The 17027-nt window shown below is 34.2% G+C and overlaps 1 protein-coding gene and 1 long non-coding RNA gene across 7 annotated transcripts in view; one reads left to right on the forward strand and one right to left on the reverse strand.

The window, feature by feature from the left end:
• The first annotated feature begins 154 nt into the window (after nt 1–154).
• On the forward strand, nt 155–729 carry LOC119831029. Its single transcript, XR_005287873.1, has 2 exons — nt 155–320; nt 621–729. It is a non-coding gene; the product is annotated as an uncharacterized LOC119831029 (long non-coding RNA).
• A 2182-nt stretch (nt 730–2911) lies between these two features.
• The window catches only part of LOC119831353 (PDZ and LIM domain protein Zasp-like), a 30816-nt gene continuing 16700 nt past the window's right edge, over nt 2912–17027 (reverse strand). Inside the window, exons 3-17 of one of the 6 annotated variants that reach the window (XM_038354662.1) lie at nt 16281–16432; nt 15307–15481; nt 14844–14974; nt 14492–14583; nt 13956–14106; nt 12243–12431; nt 11971–12061; nt 11020–11197; nt 9936–9959; nt 9430–9612; nt 6789–7758; nt 5049–5235; nt 4820–4940; nt 4610–4725; nt 2912–3877 (exon numbers count right to left, since the gene is read on the reverse strand). In XM_038354662.1, the coding sequence (XP_038210590.1) occupies nt 3800–3877; nt 4610–4725; nt 4820–4940; nt 5049–5235; nt 6789–7758; nt 9430–9612; nt 9936–9959; nt 11020–11197; nt 11971–12061; nt 12243–12431; nt 13956–14106; nt 14492–14583; nt 14844–14974; nt 15307–15481; nt 16281–16432 (2838 nt within the window). In that variant the 3' untranslated portion in view covers nt 2912–3799. Of the gene's footprint in view, nt 3878–4609; nt 4726–4819; nt 4941–5020; nt 5236–5438; nt 6598–6788; nt 7759–9429; nt 9613–9935; nt 9960–11019; nt 11198–11970; nt 12062–12242; nt 12432–13263; nt 13589–13955; nt 14107–14491; nt 14584–14843; nt 14975–15306; nt 15482–16280; nt 16433–17027 lie in introns of those variants that run through there. The other 5 variants (XM_038354657.1, XM_038354659.1, XM_038354660.1 and 2 more) reach the window with 5 other exon arrangements.

A 17027-nucleotide genomic window follows, 5' to 3' on the forward strand; every position in this document is an offset into this window, starting at 1 on the left:
ACTCTTCACATTTGACATTGACACTTGGTAATTGGCTAAATTGGTAAAATCGTATCAATATTAGAGATATTCATAATTCCTAATTTAAATCTCATCTGATTTACAAATTAAAGCAGAAAAATCGAGAATTCGACGCTGTGACGACGAATTTCATTTTTATGTGATGCAATTATGTTGCGACTGTTCAGAGAAATATTACGTATTGATCGAAGAACATACAAAAATTTTGGTCATAAAAGAGAGCCAGAATCAAGATTTACAGTAATTTGGCATGGATTTCTAACATTTAGTTTTATTGGACTGGGAGTGGAATGGAAAAGGTGCTAATTGTTGTGTATGCCATATTTAAGTTTTTAAAGTTTCAAAAATCACTCGGAAGAGTAAACATGAGAGATATATCAATTGCTACCAATATAATTCGTTGAACTATCTATACAAAAAAAAATCTATGAATCTTTTTGTAAGGGAGGGAGGTAATATGGGCATTTGGCTCTGCACATTTTTTGTTGAATTTGTACTCTACTACACTGCATCCAAGCCAAACATATTACAACATTATCTTCTTCAAATCAATCAAAAGAAAAGAAGCATTAACAATTTGTTATTACCATTTGTTTCAGAGTTTTAACATTTTTGTTTGGAGACACTGATCTACCACATCCTCTTGAATTAGAACCACAACATGAAAATCCATCAAAAGTATAGAAAAATCATGCTAATATTTGTAAATATATAATTATATGTCAAGTAGGAATGTACGTATTAAAGAAATATATTTATTAAGTTTAAAAAAAGCATATTATTCACATATACTTCTCAACTATACATTGAAAATAGATAAAAATTCCATTCTCTTCTTTCTTCTATCAGCCCTGTCAGAGCCCGGGCAAGTATATATTCAGAGATAAGATACAGTTGAGAAACATTTACAAGGCCCTTTTAAACACATTGAAGCTCCAAGGACGCCTACACAAATAAATCAAAATTCTATAGTGTAACCCTTGTTAGATTTATTAAGCTAAGGATGTGTACCGCACACGGCGCGATAGCAGTCTACAAAGCTAGTAGTACATTAAAATGTATAAATTAAATTTTTGATATTACATACAGATTCAGCCGTAAGATATATTTATATTATATATTTGTTTGCCATACTTTGTTTGTTGGCATCTACATCTATATTTTGAAATCATGTCACAAAGATAGATTCTGTTGCCTAATGCATGAATGTATATAATTGTAGGCAATGATTCTGGCCACTTGATGGATGGTTTTCTATTTACATAACATATAAAACTTGTGTTTTTTAATTTTCACATGAAAATTCTTTGGGTTGTGCCACAATTCTAAAATAAGAACAAATAGTGCTTTTGATCCATAGGGTAGGCCAACACTAAGATTCATCACACTAAAAATATCTTGAACTGTTTTCATGCTTTTAAAAAAATAGTTTAGCAGTATGAGCTATAACCAAGTTCAACAAATAGTCAGTTAATGTAAATGAAGCAGGAACTGTAATTTGGTCAGCAAATTCTAATAATTACTATCCAAATCCTTCAGGTATATAGTAATACATACTCAATTCACAAGTTCTAAATACGATACCTCCTGCATTATCTCTGCCCAGCTGAATCTATTTCAATTGGATACAAATCAAAGGAAGACAAGGCCTCTGTGAATGTTGAGGTGTAGTGGTGGTCACTTACCAGTAGTAGACCTACTAGCCTCTATATCCACTCTATCATAACAAAAGTTTACAAAGTATAGAAAAACCATTACGTCAGTCATTCAAAAAAATCACTATAAATTAAAAAATAACAGAACACACTGCAACTAACTAATCCCAATAAAGGTTAGGAGAGAAAAACCTTACTCCTGAGGGAAGCCACAGGCACTAGCCTATACTAACTCATTATACTGCTGACTTGGTTCAAGATGTGTATTAAAAAAAATTATGTAGTATGACATACTCCCCATTGGATCTCCTCCCCAAGCCTTTCGTATAATTAGAATAGAACTTCACTTCAGGTAGATTTGTTGAATGGTACAGTTATAATACTGTGCCGCAGATGATAGGAAGGAAATAAAACTAAATGTATTATGATAAAATACTTTATTTAAGCTCACATTATTATAAAATTGTTCTTATGCACTAATTCTAACGGCAATATTATCAATTTAAATAAATAGAGTATACCTGTTGTAAAATAAACAACACAGTTATTAAAGTCATTTATCATTAACATACAAGATGAATACAAAAAAGATGAGAAGAAAATGAAAATACACAACATAACTTTAAATGTATTTCTGATTTCCAAATTTTGTAAATAATAGTCAATCTTGACATAATATAATAGGATTTATATTTGATATCGGTGCACCATTTGGTACTCTACTTCAATAACATGGCAATAATTTTAAAAATATTTTTCCGCTATATAAATCTGTTAATGTTAGTTTATTAAAAACATTCCGGAAGCTGTGTACAAAGCCTTAAGTAAAATTAGAGGAAACGATTTATCACAATATTGCGCGCAAAATTCAACAAAATGAAAGCACCCAATTGTTAATTGTATTATTTAAAACATCGTATGCAAATTATCAAAGCATATTTAGTATTATGATACGATTATTTACAGTTATTTAAATAATAATAATTCAAATCAGAAATGATTTCCGGAAAACATATTTTTATAACCAAAACTTTTTGACTAGTATACAATACCTACAAATAATTTGATTAGATGATAATTTCATCTAAATTGTAGCGTTATTTTTATTGCCGTGGCAATTTTGTTTAATATATTGGTAAACAAGATTATATACAATTAAAAATAAACATAAGATTGCTGCATGATAATGCATTGGCAGGTTATATATAGCGCTTATGACTCCCGAATTTTTTTTCTCGACACTGTTCAATTTTGACTTTATTTCAAACATATCTTCAGCAGAAGCAGAATAAGTTGTACAAGATGACCTCCATACATCTTCAGTTTGATCTTCATTCTTACCCGTCGTATCTTTAATATTTCTCTCTTCTAGGATTTTATCTTGACCAAGTCTTTTATGGGCATCTTTAATTACTGTCTCTCTTTCTACATCCAAATTTTCCATACAAGTATTATCCTTAGTTTCAGATAATCTATTTAGAGTTTCTTCTAAGTAACAGTCTATGTTTGTCAGTTTTATTGGTATTTCTGTGTTAGCTAATGGACTATGTTCCCGCTGAATTAACTTTAGCTCATTCTGATTTGATTCGTTTTCAATAATTTTCCCATCAGTTGGATGCAGTAGATGCATTTCTTTGCACAATGTATTGACAATTTGGTAACTTGTAAGGTCATCATAATCATTTTTTATAAAATTTATTGGAGTCAGAGATCTGTTTTTAAAGAAAGGCGATAGTCTTGAAATTGAATCAATTTCAGGAGGAATAGGAGTAAATTTAACTTTTATCACATCCTCATTAACAATCGTTTCAGTTTTGATAATATCGTCAATAATGGCTATATTGCCTTCAGGTCCAAAGCTTTCAGACAAATTAGGCGAATCTGTCACATCGTGTTTTGTAGTGCTGTGGACATGGTCTACAGTTACTTTACTCAATAGTTTTCCATCCGTACTTCTAATATCGGAAAACAGCCCTCCATCAAAGTGGAGGGGTGTTTCCAATTTCCTGGTCCTTTGTGGTGGACTAGTATTTAGAGATGGCTTAGGAGGAGAAAGAGAGACTGGGCGAAAAGTAACAGTCGAATAAACAGTATCAGAGTTATAAATTATTTTTGGTGGACTTTTAGCGGGCGTGAATCTTACAGAAAGGTCGTCCTCCCTTGGCGAAGAAACTCTGTCCTTCGAGATTCTTTTTGCAGACCTTTAACAAAAAAATAAAAACATATACAATTAATAACCTTCATGTTTATTTATGCTTATATAAAATAAAATAGACATGTACAATACAATAAACTATAAAGTGTATAAATTTTAAACATAAAAACACTGTACAAATAACAACAATTCTACATATAATAGCCAAAACATTTTGTTCTCCCAATAAAACACTCAAAACTTACGATACATCATACATAGCAATCTCAGGCAATATCACTAAAACTACTCTACAACTACTAAATCACAAAAAATCCTTCTGAATTTTAAAGAAGGTTCGTTGATGTTTTATATATTTTATATAACAAACTTGTGTTAATTCTCACGAGGGTATACTTCACACATTAGTTGGGAACATAACACTGAATGGCAGCGTATGACGAGCTGTGTGTAAAAATGATTTAGAAGATATATAATGAATAAAGAGAATGTTTACCGTAATATAAAAAACGTTCGATTTTTTAATAAATGAGTGAATAGTGTAAGTTACTTATTACACAAAAATTCTATTAGGAACATCGCGGAATATAGAAGGGAGATATTTTTCACAACGGGTATCGATCATTTCACTTTAAACATTGTTTTGACTATTTTATGTTTGAGTAATAGCAACATTATTTATTAATATTTCAATTTGGTTTGACATATAACGGTTTAGTTCGGTGGGCCAATTATTGAATTACATGTATTGTTTTAGTAGGGCTCTCATCATACGCACCGTGCAGTTGAAGCACTGACTGTGGTAGTTATTGTTGAGCGCCTCGACCCACCTGTCGCCCGCCTCCACGGGGAAACCGCATGCGAAACATTTAGTCGTGAATAACTCGTTCCAGTCTAAAATATGCATAAATTTATGAATATAGTAACATGGGTAAAGTGAATAGAAATTATTGAAACTCAATCGTTTCTCATAATCCAATTGACTTGCCTGCTTCACAATATGGTAGACCGTCTTCTAAAAAGAATGGATTGTTTCCAAAAAGTTTGCCGCAATAAACGCAGCTGAAACACTCGGGATGGAAGTGTTTTCCGATAGCATTAAGGCAATCCTGGGAATATCAACAACAATATTAGGGTAATGTGCTCTGCGCAGTCGTTTATATAATATATTGTTTACCCATATTATTCATTATGTAATCTATATTTCAATTACCTACCCCCTTGATTTTTGCGTGGCACTTATTACACGATGGTGCAATATATTGTTCGAAACAGAATTCGCAATACAATTGACCATTCTCTTCAACGAAACCGATATCTTGCAAGGGGCGACGGCACGTAGCATTGACGCAGATGAAGTGCTCCGGACACCAAATACGGCCCAAAGCCGTTATGAATGGACCCCTGACACAAAATAATATATATTGTTAGTTTTAAACAGTATCCGTATCGAAAAAATGTGTACATATTCGATTGACTTTATTTATAAAATCGTGCAGTTATTCTGTAACAGTAAATAAATAAATCATGCTATCAAGGCCATGCCAAATTATTAATTTTAAATAAATATAAAATGTAGATTATAATGGTAGTGAACATGTGGTTACCTGGTTATAGCTTTATCACATACATGACATATGTAATGTCCATCAGCAACATCAAGTGAGGTCATGGTGCTTAATGGCCTGGCGATGATATGTGAGTCCCTTCTACCGTCATCTTTTTTAATATTTTTCTTCTCTCGTCGTCTTACAACGGTCTCCTCTGTATTATCTTTGTTGGTATTAATTTGATTCAAATATTCATCACTGTTTAAGCTCTGTCCATTCGATTTATTATTTTCAATTTTAGTATTTTTATAAGTATAAAGTGTATTATCATATAGATTAGGCAGATTTTGAGACTCATCTGTACCTTCTGAAAAATTTTCTTTGCCATTTTCTATAGAAACGATCTTATTGTTCATTTTGTTCCCTGTTTTGTTGTTTATATTATTTTTGTCTGATATTTTAATATTTGTATCATCAAGTTTGTGTTGTAAATAACTGTTATCTGTTGAGAAGCTTGAATCGTTAATGGCATCACTTCTTTCAAATATTTTCCTTTTGCTCATAGTGTTTGAAAAGTTTGACTCGATTTTTGCATCACTTTTGTTTGTTTCATAAGGAGAATCATGTAAAAATGACGATTTATTGAAGGTGGGCTTTTGATGTAAATTATTTGTATAAATATTGTCTACTTTATCTTTTTTAGAATCTTCACAGCTTGAATACATGTTTCCATTTTGAACTTTTTCTCCAGGAGTTAAATCTTTTGTTATTTGAAGTATAATAGAATCTTCGGTTGACATCGAATTGTTCATTGTATTGCGACTATTAAAAACTGGAATTGGAGTCGTTGGTAAAGGCGGTGGAAGAGGAGCTTCACCATTGGAACTGTTTACTTTCGATGCATTTAATAAAGGTATATTTATTTCTGCTTGTTTAAAGACTCTGTCTGTTACTTTGGCTCTTGGTCTTTTAAGTGTATTGTCTCGACTGTTTTCACCAGATGAAGTATTTTCTGTATTTAAGGGGTGGTTTGTTACTATCGTATCTTGTATTCTATCGGCCATAGATTGTATATGGTCTGCGGGTTTGATTTTTCTCTGTATACCAATTTCGTATCCGTTCAAAGCCATTTTTGCCATTTTTCTTATGAGTCGTTCTTCAGCTGGACTTTTAAATTCCATTTTATGTGTATTGGTGATATTTTGTGTTTCGTTAGCTGTTAGAAAATAAAACGTCTATGTAAACAACACTCGTTAAAAAGCTTAAAAACTGGTTAAGAAAAGAAAAAACATTTAGAGTACACGCGTAAAATACAGTAAAAGACCACATTCACGAGTTAAAACTATCCCTATATTTACGTAGACATGCAACACACAATTCAAACGCACGCATTTTACAACTATTCACCTAATGTTCCCGTTGCAAGAAGCGCAAAGAGGAACGCGAGAGCCAGGTAGTACAGCTTTGTTCAAAACTCCCCTCCCTCGTTTAGGAGCCGATGACACGCCAAATGTTTTGCCACGAGCGGCAGCCCCTACACTGGAACCTGTTGACGGGGTAGGATCACACACCGGATCACGGTTAGCACCAGAAATAGAAGGACTCATTTCAAACGCTGCTTTATGAGTTTGTCTAGTGGTATCCACATTTTCATTAGTAAGATTAGAAGAAAAACTTTGTGTAGTAGGAGTAAAACTCATGGCAGAAGAAGGTTTTTTAGAGTTAATAGCAGATGGGCGAACTAAAGCTTCGACAGGTTGATATGAATCAGAAGACAATGAAGCACCTTTTTTAATTTCTATCATTTTAGCTGACTGTATTTGTTCATATTCTTCAAATGTTTTTCTGGTTGTTTGCACCGTCGTGTTACCATACTCAGCAACATTCTGTGTTTCCATCTGTCTCTGTCCATAATTCTGATTCATCATGCTATCTTTTTTTATGGACATATTTCCTTCTTTGTAATTTTCAGATTGGCGTTCAACATTTGAGCGCTGTTCTTCTTTTACTAATGGATTTTTTACTTCATTACTACACATATTAGTTTGAGTTAAATTTAGCTCTTGTTGAAATGTTGAGGGTAGTTGGTGTGAAAAAGGCTGATTTTGGTTTGAGTAAGATTGAGGGGCATTGTCTTTTATACGAGGAGCCTGAGCTTTGAATGTTGGACCCTGGGAAGGTGTTCGAGGCCTTGGCTTAGGAGTTGGTGTACGGCTACCTTCCCCACCAGAGGGCTGATAAACATGACTTTCCGGCGCATAATGTTCCACAGTAGCTAAATTCATTTGATAATGTGGTATTATTGGCGCAGGTTTATTTATAAGACTTGGAGTCGAAGGACGACTTCGAGGTGGTGATCCTCGTGAAATATTGTCATCTGAAACAGGATGAGAAGCCGTAGAAATATGACTTGTATTTAATTTTAAATTTTTCGTGTCTTGGATAGAAACTTTTGTTTCTGGTAACTTAGGATGCAATGGAGAAGGAGCCTCTAAAGGAGGTGATACATCATGACAAGTGGTCGACAATTTTTTTGCAGGATTTACTACTGGCATAAATGATTTTTGATAACTATTCGAAACGTGAGTAGGTTCTGATGATTCAGGTTGTTGAAACGTTGAACGTTGATGGACGGAATTGTATGTATTAGTATCATTTCTATTAGAGCAAAAATTGTGGAAATCTGTTCCAAATTGGGTAGTCGATGAAAACATTTCATTTTTATTTAATTGTTCATAGTAGCTTTGGGTGCAATTTACTGAAGATATTCCTTGAGTATTTACGCATGTGGTAATGGCAGAATTCTCTAAATTTGTTAATAATTGCTTTGAATTCATACTTGTGTCGCTAATTTGAGAAACAAAATTTGAAGATTGGGGGTGTGTATATTTGCCTACAGGTCGAAATGCAGACACTTGTGATGATGATTGGAGATTATTAGATAAGTGTTTCTTGGAATTAATACACGTATTCAAATTCGTTTTGGTGTCAGGGCATTGAATATCGGACTGACTAACCGCCTGTGTGGAACTATTTACATTATCTTTATTTTCATAATTTGATGAATAAGGGGGTGCATTAATTGGTGGTAATATTGTAGTATCTTTTGAATTGTTATCATTAACTGAGCTATTTTTTAGAGATTTAAATGGTTTATCTGGAATAGTTGTCAATGCATTCACCATGGGTGACAAGGTTGGACAAGAAATATTTACACCCGATGATTTGAAAGACAGTGGTTCGTGGGATATAGAAAAATTACTTTTTTTCTCTGATATTTTTGATGTTGAGTTATGAGAATTAGTTTCAAAATGTAGGATTTCATTTAAGCATGGATTGTGGTCACTAAATTTGCATTGTTGGGTTGTTTTAAGTGGTGGGTACAACATTTCCTCATGGGATGTTTGTAAAAGTGAACTATTATTGATTGACTTTGTGATGTTTGAGTTATTAGTAGAACATTCTGTAGACTGTTTTGCAATTGCATCATTACCTTCTTTTCCATCAAAGAACAGGTGCGATTCTTGTTTGGTTTTGTTTTCTTTAGAATTAATTAAAGTATTGTTTGTTTCAGTAAATTTTGTGCCTAAATGATTTCTTGTGTTTTGAGTATTAGAAAATTGAATTGATTGTGCATCAAATTTGTTTCTTTTCCCTTCCTCGATAATACCTCCTTTCGGTTGCAATATTTCTGTGGTCATGGCAGATGACGATGGTTTTAAAATATCATTTTGGTTTAATTCAAAATCCGTAACATCATGCATTAATTTCTGGTCCATGCGTGAAATGCCACCAATGGTTGGGGTGAACGATACTGGGACAGCGCCTTGTGATTGGTAAAGCACATAGCTTTGTTCTTCAGATGTTGCTTGTTCAGAAAATGATTGGACGGTGCAATTGGATATTTCTTGCATCATTTGAGACTGTTCACTTTGTACTGATGATTTAGAAAATGAAGACGCTGTGGTAGCAGCAGACGTTGAAGCAGATGAAAATGAAACGGAAGAAGAAAATGCTGTTTCTTGTGATGTTGATATAAATTGGTCACCTGATGAAAGTTGCTCTTTGGCTACTTTAGATTCAGCAGTAGCTTTATTTGACATACTTTCAGAGGAAACGAAGGTCGTTTCTCCTAAATGTTTACTAGAAACATTTTCTGAAAAGTTTGTCAAAGGTGTTTCGTCTTCTGGAGGATTCGGTGGGGGCCACACAATGCTTTTTACATTCTTGGCTGTTAGCGTGTTATCGATAGCAAATGTTAAGAATGGAGGGAGGGAAAAAATAATAAAAATAAACATTAGTTAATTTGTAAAATTCTACATTCTCTTAAATACAAAAAAGCTTAAAAATAGAAAATAATTCTTACTAAAGCGTGACGGTTATTAAATCCACTTGACTAGGAATCAATACTTTTAAATTATGGTAAAAAGTCAAATTAATTTGAGTGCTGTGCCTGGCATTGGAGTTCCGCGAAGAACGCATTTACTGTATTTACAACATGTTGCTTTATAAAGCTGTGTTGCGGTTATTTATGCTTTCTATTTATATTATTACCTTTATACATTGAAACAGGTGCCTCTGTCAAAAACAAACCAAATTTATTACACCTAATATTTGTAGTTAGATTTAAATATAATTTTAGAATACTTTCCTTATAAGTACTTTGTTTATCTTAGTATAATCATGAAATAAAATTGCCGACACGCAAAACACAAGAAAATGCTTAAACTAAAGTACTTAAAAAAGGTAATACAACTTTGAAACGTGGAACAATTTTTAAAACTATTTGAAAAAAGGCAATGTGGTCTTCAAGAAAGTTATTTCTTAAAATACGTCTATGTATATATCAAGATAAAAAAAAATAATAAGATTTTTACCAAATAAACAATTGCTACAAGAATTGCAAAAAATATATGTATTAAGCCTGTACCATTATATTTTACGAACTAGACTCAGAATATGGAAATATTACCATTATACCTTTATTAATATGTTGTTCGCTCAGATATCATACTTTAAATAATAAAAGTAAGGCAGAACAGCGTTTGCCGGGTCAACTAGTATAATTATTATAATAATGTTATACAGAAGCCGACTACATTACCGTTAATTAATTGTCTTCAAATAGATCACCTATCTTCTCAGTTACGTAATTGTATATTATCGATAAACTATTCTTATCTATTATACTTTAGATATTTCATTCATTCATTGTAATTGATGGATATCGTGCATACCTATAATGTGCACATTATTGCATGTAACTTGCTCTGTACATAAAAAAAACACACTGTATTTAAAATAGAGCAGAGCAAAACAAATAAAAATAATATTCATTTTTCTGGTACAGACATTAATATCGTATATACTTACTACTTTCTTACTTAAGTCTGTTACTAACATTATTTTACCGTGTAATTATTATTTAAAAACTTCAAAAGAAAATGAGAGCCTATTAGGTTTGCGGATGAATATTCATTAATTTGTATTAAGTAATAAGTTGTTTTTACATTCTTGTTAAAATTTCAAATTTAACCAAATACAGAAAGGGTCCTTTTCTTTTGAGTTGTATAAAACTGTTATACGAAGACGATATAGAACTGTATCAAGAATTAAATAGCAAAAGTGACTCTCTTACTCGGTGCGAAGGGAGCCGTGAGGGGCGCGGAGGGTGCGGGCATGGGCGCGGGGGCGGGCGCGGGCGCGGCCACCGGGCGCGCGGGCGACATCGGCGCTGAGCGCGGTGAAAGCGACGGCGAGTACGCCGAGCCTATGGACGAGCCAAACGGCTTCGGCCCGGACAAGTTGCTCGATGGCTGGAACGATAATTTTATATTGTGATTGGGGACGAGGGAAATTGTTTGCGTGACAAATGTTGGTTACTGTTGTTTAGCATTCGAATTTTTGAAAAAAAGGAAGATCGGGAATAAAGATCGGTAAGGACAAGAGACGGGAATCGGGAACCTGAGCTATTGTCGTATCATTGAAACCTGAGCCCTGATCACTAGCTGATCCCATGTTCCACTATTCATTAAAAAAATTGAAATAAATATTTAAAAATTATAGCAAACGCTTCTAATAACCTAATTTACGTTTATCGTGAAAACCATTAAAACGGACAATAAAATCATTAGAGACATGTTCTATAAGCAAGAAATACAGTATTTAAAATTAATTTCTAAAATACCAAATATTTTAAGAGATAATTTAATTCACAAAAATTAAGTTTTACTTAACTGTAAACATAGTAAATTATATTCGCCAAAAACTTCTTAACCTAACTGTCCCACTGAGTGTGTATTCTCTAGTGGTTTAATATGTACTAAATCATCAATGAACAATGATAGACATTATTTTGATTACTACGTCAAGGTCAAATATAACATTCCTGAACTGCAATTCTATATGTGTGCCAAAACGATGCCACTGTTTTACAAACACATGGAGTAGGTATTTATTAGTGCTAAATTTAATTATGATCTAAACAAATATTTAAAAATAGCATTACTATACCACCTTGGGATAAAATGAGCCAATGTCTAATAATAGAAAAATATTTTTATAAAGCTACAGCAAATTTATAACTCACGCTAAATAATGACGAAGAACCATTGGTGTAATTTCCAGTTGACAATGGAGGGAGAGGCGTTGTATACGTGTTTGTTGGAATGCGACCACCACTGCAAAAATACTCGTATATCAAATACATAAAAAGAGGAAAATATTCAAATAAAAAAAGCATACTACTTAAGCGTTGTCAATATTTACTAATTTTCTGAAATCGAAAATACACTTCAATTCTGGCGATAATATTGTTAAGATTGTAACATAACATAAGTAAAAGAGTGAATAATAACTTACGGTGGCACAGTTACTGGTTCCATGTTCGCGGCTGGTGGATTCTGACGAGCCACTAACTTAGCGTGGATGTCACAGTACAGTTTCCCATTCAAGTTGTAGTAACCCTGGTTCTTGAGGGACGTACCACAAGTAGAACACTTGAAACACTCAACGTGCAGGTTCTTGTCCTTTATACGCACGAAGACGCCACTGTTGAATTAAAAACATTAATAATCTATGGTATTCATTAAATGCTTTTTTGTTGATATATTTTTAAAACTTAGTGAAGAACGTAAGTCGAGGAAAAAAGTGTAACGAACTAAATATTTGACGCATCACATAATATGAGATGCAGTGTATGAAAACTTTTTAAAATGCGAGAATAGCTTTATGAGCGATCCTTTTTAAATGGTTCTCTAGTCGAGTTAACGTGACATTCCGCTAAACAATTACAACTAAAACGTAACCTTGCATAACTATAATTATTACATAAAATTTCATGCTGTTCATGTGTATGATACGTGCTTCAATCTACAAGGCGAGTTGCGCGTTGTCTACACGGTGCAGCCTGTTGACAACATGCCAAGTGCACATACTACATTACATTACTACTTATATCTATGAATACATGACAGTTGACAATATATGTTATTGATATGATATATCGTTTGTGTGCACATATATGCGAATTATGATTACGTATATGATAATGAGCGATTAATGATAATCTACCATTAGATATCGAGGTGATAAATGGAAGTGATCGAGTTATATTGGTCTACGACATCTTTAACGTACTTCATTAAACGGAACGGAAAGAGGCCGATGTACCAACAATCAACATATATTACAATAATGCCTTTGATACACAGATCCAAGTTGATGTATTCGTATACCTTAGTCAAGAATAACGATTTTTTTATAATTCTTCATTATAAGACTAACTCTGTGTATAAAAGACAGAACTACTGTATACCACATTGAAACTAATGCACAGTTCGACACGGGCGCAAAAACGTCAGGCATTCCGGGCTCATCTTACACTATTTGGGCGTTACACTCGGAGCAATATGGCGAGTCGTGGACGACGGGCAGATTGTTCGAGAGCGGTTGCGGGTGCGCCGGTACTCCCAGGGCTATCCGGCCGTCTGGCAACACTCCGTGACAGCCAACGGGGATGCTCGGCCGGTGCGGATGCTCCGGCGCCAGGCGCTCGGGCGTGGCGTTCGGCCGCGCGCCACATCCCTGCGCCGCGCGGGGCGGGGGTGCGCTGTGCCCGCGGGCATGGCACTGCAGCGAGCGAGCCACACCACCCGGTACCCCGGCACGTGTCACGCTTGCACGTGAATAAAACGTGTTTGACGCCTCTGCCGATTCCCCAATTATAATTAAAACACTTGTACCTTTCCCGTCGAAAGTTTGAAGACTTCTTTCTTGATACGGTAGGATAGATTTCAATTATAAACAGGACGACATGAATAAGGCGGGTTAGTAAATCTTGCATTAATTACCATTTAAATTACCTTTATTTATAACAGAAGGAATAAATATAATAATTGTAACGCTGTAGCACGATAATAATCATTAAGCAAGCATTGTAATAGTTAAGAACGTCCGAAGTCAAAAGCCAAAAAAAGGCTACAAATTTTGACACTATGCCGAAAAGAGCCCTAGGAAACCCTGGAATGCACAGAAACGTTTGCGACCATGTCGAACGTTGAACGTTCGACTTACGTTATGAGGCGTTCGCACTCCTCACAAATGTTCTGTCCGACCGGCAGGCCGCCCGTATTGTTGAGCGGCGCGTCGGGCTTGCTGACGGGCGCCGCGACGTGCCTCAACCCGCTCGTCGGCGTTGTGACGGCAGGGGCAGATGGCGCTTCAGCTTTATATCAATTTTGATTCTTATTAACCATATTATGCCAATTCTAATCGTAACGATAGCTACTCACTAAAAATTATTCCCCAATATTTAAAAAAAATAGTTAAATTTATTTATTAGAGATACGGATGTTCATATTAATCTTAATATAAAGGTTATGTCATAGTAGATACAAAATATTGGACGGAAGATCGTGTATTTTAATAGGATACTTTTAGAAGATGATCTTTATAATTATTACTTACCGATTCCACTGTGATTTTTGATCACTTTATATGCACATGAATGTCACAATCCAAGCTAAATGTATGTGCCAATAAAATCCATATAAATTTGGTAGACTTACATTCAATAACTTTTGAAATTATTTATGTTATTGCCATTTTACCTGGTTCGGGATCGTTTTGTTCTTCTTGTAGAACTTTGAACACAGCGCTCTTCTCGGCATCATAGGTTTTTTCGTTTTTCTTAAAATTTACTCTGTTATAAAAAAATAAAACTTTTTATATTTCGTTAAACTACACACATAATATCGATTTTGTACCAATCGGTCATTTAGAGAAAGTGATTGAAAATTACGGCTCTCCTTTTATCTCTCGCTTACCTAATATGTCTGTCTATACTCACACGTATGATCAATTAACAGTTCGACAGCTAAGCGACGATATTTTCAATCGCATTGCTTATCTGAATGTAATAAAACTACATTATATATATACTTTTAGAGTCAAAGTATTTACCCGAGTACGCCTCCAGCCAAAACTTCAGTTTGTGCAGAAAGCGTTTCGGCGATAGTTTTGTCGCTGTACATATTGACAGGAGTATTGTATTGCTTATTCACGATGCCTTTTACAGAGTCAGTGCCGTTCATCTAAAAAAAAAAACACAATGATTTGAAACTTTAAGAGAGCTCAAAGTACGCACGTAAATATATCTTATATATATCCATACGAATAACACTTAGTGAGAAATTAATAATAACAAATCTAAAGGTCCTCCTACCAAGCTATGTTCCATTTTGTAAGCATTCATTGTTCATTCAAAAGTCTACGTAATATCAAATAGCAAACCACTAGTTGAATGTAGGTACTGAAATTTCTTCTAACTTATCTCTAAAACTACTTGAGCATCAATTATAAAGCAACCTTCAGTAACGAGAACAGAGTCTGTAACTTAAGCTGGCTTATAATAATTAATACTTACATAACCAAAAGGTTTGGCGACACTATTGTGTCCAGATCCAAAAGCGCGGGAAGGTTGTGATGTTGCTTTGAGAGATGTATTGGTAACGGGACTTGGGTTGGCGCCCAGCGGCCGAGAGCCAGGTCGCGGCAGACTGCCGGTCGGAGTCACCGATGGCTTCCAAGTACCACCACCTCTGCAATTTTAAAAATTTGCCTGTATATCAAAGCTATACATTAAACTTTAAAGTATGGGAAACTTCTTTTACAACTTATTTTAGTGAACTCCCTCTATGTTTGAACACAGTAGTTAATCTTAAGAAAAATTCAAGCTTTAAAAATTTTTCATTATAAAATGTCGATTGAATGATGTCATTTAATAATTGCACACAGTTCATGTTTAATTAGAGATAAACAATAATAAAAGTTACCCAATAATAGCTCAAATATTATTGCTATGATATAATGAGGACAAGATATATAATGTATTCAATGATCTAAACGTTTATTCAATGAAAAAAAAGATTAACATTTTCAATTTCAATAGCACCATCATCTAAACCTATTTATAACTTAGGTAATAGCAAGACAATGTTTTTTGCAAGTCTTCCATTACGCAAGTGGCTTGCATAATGAAGATAAGCAGCTGGCTACCATATAAGTAGCATTCAAGTCAATAAACACGAATGCATCTTGAATGTCAATATCGTTAATGTTATTTAATGCAATGCGACGGAAGCTGGGCGCCGCCTTCAGATGGTTGGAACAACCGCTATTGAATTTTTGTGCCGATCGCGACATTTATAAATATTGTTTCTAATCATAATCAATTCTTAAAGAAAATACGTATATACAGCGATTCTAAATCCTGCATAATGTAATTAAAATGTGTGATCTCCGAAATTTAAGTCAATCTAGCCACGCATTATAAATGTTACAGTACAAAAAACAAACATCTTGCTTTTACCCATTGAACGTTATAAAAACTTCACCTACCGCTGCACAGTGAGTTCCAGCATGGGGCCAGCTGCTCTGATCGTATCTTGTGCTTCCTGATGACGCAAAGTGTATACTTCAGTGTTGTTCACACGAATCAGCGCATCTCCAGCCTGCAGCCCTGCGCGTTCTGCTGCGCTACCACCATTGACCTGAAAGAATAATTTAAGTCATTAAAGAATAGACCTGTGACCATTATACAGTTCTGGTCACTGCAGGTAGTGAAATAACTAATAAGAAAATAATAGGCAAGAATAAATTGTGAATATTTTTGATCATAAACTTTATTATTAATAACAACATTTTTATATCTACGGTTTTAAGTGCGTGCAACGTAAAACGTAATCAATGAAGCTTCATAAAATTTATTTAGTCATGTATATTAAACAGGTATTTAAAGAATTTAACACCAGCAGTTCGGTAATTTTTTGCTATACGTATGGCACCTATTTATTGTAGAAACCACAATCTACCTAGACCTAGACCTAAATAAAAAGAACGGAGTCAAGGTTCAATACCGTGGTAGGTTTAGAGTATCTCAAGACTAACACCTAAATATACATTATCTAAATGTTTAATGGATGTCGTTTAACCGTAAAGTGACTTAGCGAGGACAAACTTCTTTTGATATGGACCTTAACATTGAGCATTACTTATTTATAAACATACCATATGGATAGCAAAAGCTAGCTTATCAAACTAAATAGTTATATTTTAAGTCTGTTACTAACCACACATAACAAAACA

The sequence above is a fragment of the Zerene cesonia genome, chromosome 13, assembly GCF_012273895.1.
Source record: "Zerene cesonia ecotype Mississippi chromosome 13, Zerene_cesonia_1.1, whole genome shotgun sequence".
NCBI lineage: Eukaryota > Metazoa > Arthropoda > Insecta > Lepidoptera > Pieridae > Zerene > Zerene cesonia.